Below are 6,000 nucleotides of genomic sequence, written 5' to 3'. Positions count from 1 at the left end.
CTGTCCCATAGGCTATTTTTAGCCTCGTGGACGTTAAAATTTTATCTATCTATCTATCTATCTAAGCTGCCTATAAACTTCACAATTCGAGTGAGTATTAGCTGCCTATAATCTCTGTCAACGTCGAGAAAGTTACGGGCTTACATTAATGTTAGTATGTGCCAATGAGGTGACGTGTTTTTAAAAGGGATTACGTTCGCAACAGATGTCAATCCAATTCGAAACCCCGAGGGCACAACCTACAAAGGACCTTCAAGATGGCATATAATGATAACAGCCTTCTCCAACAGAGAGGGAGGGAATTTTTTAAGAGTGAAAAGATCGATATTGTTTCATGGAAAAGCTGGCAGAGAGGTTATGGAGAGTGATAAGGAGCAAATGGTTTGTGATTGTTGCAGGAGTGTGGATCCAATGCACGAGCGGATCGTCATACACGTTTGGTCTCTACTCAGAGACCCTTAAATCCAATCTTAACTATGATCAGTCTACTTTGGACACCATCAGCTGGTGCAAAGACATTGGCGCAAATATTGGGATAATATCAGGTTTTGTTTATGGAATATCATACCCATGGGTTGTGCTCTTAGCAGGAGCGCTGCAGAATTGTGTGGGTTATGGCATGATATGGCTCTCTGTCACTCACAGAATTCACCGCCCTGAGCTCTGGCAAACGTGTTTCTACATGTTCCTTGCTGCACATGCTCAGACATTCTTCAATACAGCCGTGGTGGTCACAAGTGTCAACAACTTCCCTACCTACAGAGGGACTGTCATAGGCCTTATGAAGGTAAACCGCACGTTTCCTTTTGGGGACCATGATTTCATCAAATTTCTTTTCATAATTGCACAATAAGTTTTTAATGACAGAAAAAAAAGAAAGTCCAAACAGAATCCTGCAACTAAGCTTCTACTAGGTAATATTTATTGGCTTTGAAGATCAGACTATAGAGTGTGGTCTTATATCATAAACCTCACAGCTGCCAGTATAATAGATTTTTTTATTACCATAGAAGTTCCTCATTCCTGGCGCCCACCGCAGTTCATCTTATGCATATATCATTTCTTGGCTCTTGAGGGTATTTGCAGCGGTTTGTATTTTTCGTTCCCCTGTTTCGGCGCCCCACCTAAAAGGTACACTGTTGAACATTGTAATCGAACAAAAGAATGGAGAAATCATCACTACTTATGGTTGTGTATCTATCTACTCCTTGGTATATTGTTGATGTTCTTTTACATCATTTTTGTAGGCAGATCTGTAGCTTAACAAGGCATCTTCATGGGGAAAAGCTAATCTTTGTATGTGTGGAAAAATCAGGGTTCTCCGAGTTTTACGGATAGGGGGATATTATGATGTTGATATGTAAACTAAGACAGAGTTCCTATACTAGAGTTTGCCAATTACAGAGTTAATAAAAGGAATTAAAATACTTCAAGCTACTGAAGAAGAAGGAACCAGAACAAGCAACGCGAGAGTGAGTGACCCAAGGTTTTACCTTGAAGAATTGAATTTTGAGAGAAATATCCAGCAAAAGCGAGGTATAAAGGCTTCCTTGTTCACTATCTCCAGTCTGATTACGATCTTAAGCCTCTTTGGCATACGGCAACAAGAACAGTATTTTCCCCTTAAATCAACCATTAGATTATATTCCATCCTGATTCAGGCATCCTTATGTCTTTTGATTGGCTTATTGAAGACTCTGAAAGTGGCTTGAGGTTGGGAATATCATTGGGTTTAACAATTAATGTTTTTGGGGTGCGCCTCTTTCAGATTGGGCGTAGGTGGGGGGTAATTGCACTGCGGGGAAGATAGTCAGGGCCGCAGAAATGAAACTCAACCGGAGCCAAATATGGAGAGAGGGTTGCATATTAGGTATGCATAGTGCGAGGGCTTCGACGTAGAGGGGGACCAAGAGGAGATAACGGGGGTTGCATGGGTATGAGAGAAAATGTTTGCAGAGTTTAGAGGTGCTAGACCTGTGAAGAATGAATGGGAATGAGGAGATGAAATTTGGAAGGATGCTTGCTTGGGAATGAAGGGCACAAAGTTAAATTGAATAAGACGTTGATGCATGAGGAGCATCTGACGTTGAAGATACTGAAGAGTTGCATGTTATAGTTTGTGGGAGAAAGTAGAGGTCAATATGAATTACATTATTTTTGTGAAGTTATTTTAATATAACTGTTAAGAAATTTGTTTGAACAAAATTGTTTCATGTTGTGGTGCAGTGTGAGTTTTACCTGGGGGTAGATAGTCTCTACATTGTTAACAGTCTAGTGTTCTATTTTTGTGTTGTGTATTCAAGAGGCATTACTGTCTTGCGTCAGTTGTATCAAAGGGGGTTGGTTATTACTGTGTAGACAAATTAGTTGTAGGAAGCCAGTTTGCAACAGTATTGAGCTTGTGGGTATTGTGGAAAATATATGTGAGAGGTACCCTGCCTGGTTAAGGTAGAGGTGGAGTTAGAAGTAGGGGAAGAAAATCTCCAAATGCTGTCCGTGGTGATGATTTCAAGGCTTTGAGAAGACAAGTTGAAGCATTATAAGAAGAAATTAGGATTTTTTCTCAAAGGAGACAACTTGAGAGTGAAGAAGATCAAACACAAGTGATGAAGAAGATGGAACAATTGTGAATGATCCTTTAGTGGGGGTATTGTCAAGAATAGGGAAAAAAGACCAAAGATTGATGTCCCTACATTCAGTGGAAATCTGAATTTTTGAAGAATTATTGATTGGATAAACGACATGGACCAGTATTTTGAATTTGAAGAAGCTGAGAACCCCGGTAAAGTGAGATTTGCAAAGGCCAGATTGAAGGGACATGCTTCTATTTTGTGGAAATAGGTGCAACAAGAAAAAGGGGCGAAGACCATATTACTAAATGGGATAGAATGGTGGAAAAATGCAAAGGCAGTTTATTCCAGTTGATTATGAATTAGACTTGTTAGAGAAGATGCAAAGTTTCGGACGATGAGGAAGATCAGTTAAACAGTAAACATAAGAGTTTCGTAGGATTTTGTTCTGGTTGGTCATTCAGAGGCCAGCAAGGAGAAGGTAGCCCATTACGTTAATGAGTTGAAGCCAAGTATACAGGAAGAGATGGGTTTGGTGAGAGTTTGCACAATGGAAGATGCAGATGAGTTTTCCTTGAAGATTGAAGGAAGATTGAACGAGAAATTTGAAAACAAGCAAGGAAAAAGAGGCTGAGATGAAAGGCAAGGTGGAAGATCATATGGAGATAGGGATGGATACTTAAATTTAAAAAATCAGAAAAATGAAGACCAAGGCACGTTGAGAATGAGAGATATGAGGATTCACATCGTCCTCGAGATCAAAGTTCAAGAGGCAGAGGAAGATGGGATAGAGGTTATGGGAGGGTAAATTGCGGGATTATTTGTTTTGATTTTGGTGAAGGACACAGAGAAAGTTCAAGAGGCAGAGGAAGATGGGATAGAGGTTATGGGAGGGTAAATTGCAAGATTATTTGTTTTGATTTTGGTGAATGTCCAGAACATGAAAACACAAGAAAAAGAAATGAAGGCAAAGTGAGAGGTGCAAATTTGAATGAGGAAGATGATAAGTCATCACAGTTGGAAGATACAAAAAATGGAGAAACACTTGTTGCAAGAAGAGTCTTGATGAATGTAGGTTGAGAATCAATTCAAAGGAAAAGTTTATTTTAGACAAAGATGTAAGTGTAAGGGTAAGGTATGCAATGCCATTATTGATGATGGAAGTACAAACAATCTTGTTTCAGAAGAAATGTTAAGCAAGTTGTAGTTAGAAAAAAGGCACCTGCATTCATATTAGATTGCTGGGTTGCTAGATGATCAAAAAGTTTTGGTGAATGGACAATGTTCAGTTGAATTCAAGAGAGGAGATTACCGTGATGAGGTCTTTTGCGACATCATGTCAATGAATGTTTGTCATATGTTATTGGGAAGACCATGCAGTTGGACAAGAAGGCAATGTATGATGAATACATATATATTGACGAAGGATGGAGTTTGAAAATTGAAACTGTTGAGTAATAATGATGGAAAGGTATGTAAGAACATTGTTAAATATATGATCAATGGAGTTAAAGAATTAGTCAAAGAGGATGAAGATGAAGATTATGATTTACTCATGCAAGTTGTAGCAGTGTTGATTGCATTCCAAAATGGCAAAATAGCAAAATGACAGTTTTGGTGGAGAAGAAAAAAGAGGTACAATCTGATGTTTATGAGAACATTCCTGAATCTAATTTGTTTAAGGATGATGATATTGTTATAGGAGAGAATGTTGCAGTAAATATTCCATCTGAATATGAAGTTATAAATGAGGAAGAAGATGAGCAGGTGAATGGTGAATTGATGGATGATCGCCTACTTGATAAAGAGTTTGTTGAAGATGATGGTTTCACAACTAACAATTTGTTACAGGATGGGAAATAAGATTCCCTTATCTATTTTCCTAACATTGATCTGAATGCAGAAAAGGAAAATTTTGCAGCAAAATGGCATCTTTTAAAAGACATGAACAAATAGGAATACAATGCTGCAGAAGAAAAAGATGGTGGACAAATTGTTGCAGCAATTTCAAGGAAAGATGTACATAAATTTGATTACTTCACCAAAGAGGATGACTTTGGAGCTTATGATTGTTTAGAGTCTCCTAATGCATATTGAAGGGAGTTGGATTATCTGAAAAGAGAGAGAAAGAGAGGAAAGATGAAGGATGGAAGAGACATCAAATTGCAGAGACAAATATGGCAAAGAAGTGGATTCAGAACAAGCATATAACTAATAGATGTTAATCAGTTAAACTCCTGAAATCTACCTTAAGTGTCTGATGCAAGACATCCATGTGGAGGGGGAGAAACTTCAGTCTTGAAATTTCAATTTTTCTTCTTGTAGTTATTAGATTAGGGTATTTATGTCTTTTGATTGGCTCATTAAAGAGTCTGAAAGTGGCTTGAAGCCGGGGAATTTCATTGGTTTTGCAATTAATGTTTATGGTGCATCTCTTTTAGGTTGGGTGTAGATTGGTGGAGGTAATTGTGTTTGGCTGCATGGGATTGCAGGAAAGATAGTTAGGGCTGCAGAAGTCAACAACCTGGGCCAAATTTGGAGGGTGTGTTATGAAGGGGCTGCATATTAGGGATGGATATAGAGGGTGACCAAGAGGATATAATGGGGGTTGCATATTATGAGGGAAAATGTTTACAAAGTTTAGAGGTGCTAGACTTGTGAAGAATGAAAGGGAATGAGGAGAAGAAATTTGGATGGATGTCTGCTTGCGAATGAAGGGAGCAAAGTTAAATTGAATAATGCGTTGAAGATAGTGAAGAGTTGTAGGTTGTAGTCTGTGGGAGAGAGCAGGTGTCAATAATAAATATGACATTATTTTTTAAAGATATTGTAATGTAATTGTTGTTTACAAATTTGTTTGAATACATGTTTTTTTGCAATCTGAGTTTTGTCTGGGATTAAAGAGTCTCTACATTATTAACAGTCCAGTGTTTTCTTTTTGTGTTTTGAATGCAAGGGGCATTGCTATCTTGCATCAGTTCTTGTCTGGTCTGTTACAACCTTTGTGGTACCAAATTCCAATTACTCACTATAGAGTGAAAAATTGCAAATGTACATCACTCAGATGATTCTTTTATATCCTCTATATACAAAAATGCATTTACAATTTTCATTTATGCCTATGTTCCACGGAGTTTCCGGGACGGGGACGTTTTAGGGGACGGGGACGTGTTTCCGGTACGGGTACGGGTCGAAGCCAAAATTTAGGGGACGGGACATCAGGGGACGGCGATTAAAAACATAGGGGATTTTTTTTAATATAGAGACAAAATTCAAATATGTATATCATAACATTGATAAAACCATTCACCATAGACATTTTAGAAGATAAATACATGGAATATTATCAAATGGCAAACACTAAGTGCTTCCATTATAACAATATCACATACATATATAGCAAAAATTAAAATGCCTAAAGGCTTCAAGT

At 38.0% G+C, this 6,000-nt stretch overlaps 1 protein-coding gene across 1 annotated transcript in view; it reads left to right on the top strand.

Annotated features, from left to right (window-relative positions):
• Positions 1–210: 210 nt before the first annotated feature.
• Positions 211–6,000, top strand: part of LOC149538707 (protein NUCLEAR FUSION DEFECTIVE 4-like) — a 67,887-nt gene continuing 62,097 nt past the window's right edge. Inside the window, exon 1 of the mRNA XM_089800041.1 lies at positions 211–787. Coding sequence (XP_089656167.1) covers positions 335–787 — 453 coding nt within the window. The 5' untranslated portion in view covers positions 211–334. The remainder of the gene's footprint in view (positions 788–6,000) is intronic.

This window comes from Cupressus sempervirens, chromosome 9 (genome assembly GCF_028749045.1).
Source record: "Cupressus sempervirens isolate cs-2001-9-10 chromosome 9, ASM2874904v1, whole genome shotgun sequence".
NCBI classification, from domain to species: Eukaryota; Viridiplantae; Streptophyta; class Pinopsida; order Cupressales; family Cupressaceae; genus Cupressus; species Cupressus sempervirens.
The sequence above is the reverse complement of the archived record's forward strand: the minus strand, read 5'-3'. Positions and strand labels throughout refer to the sequence as shown.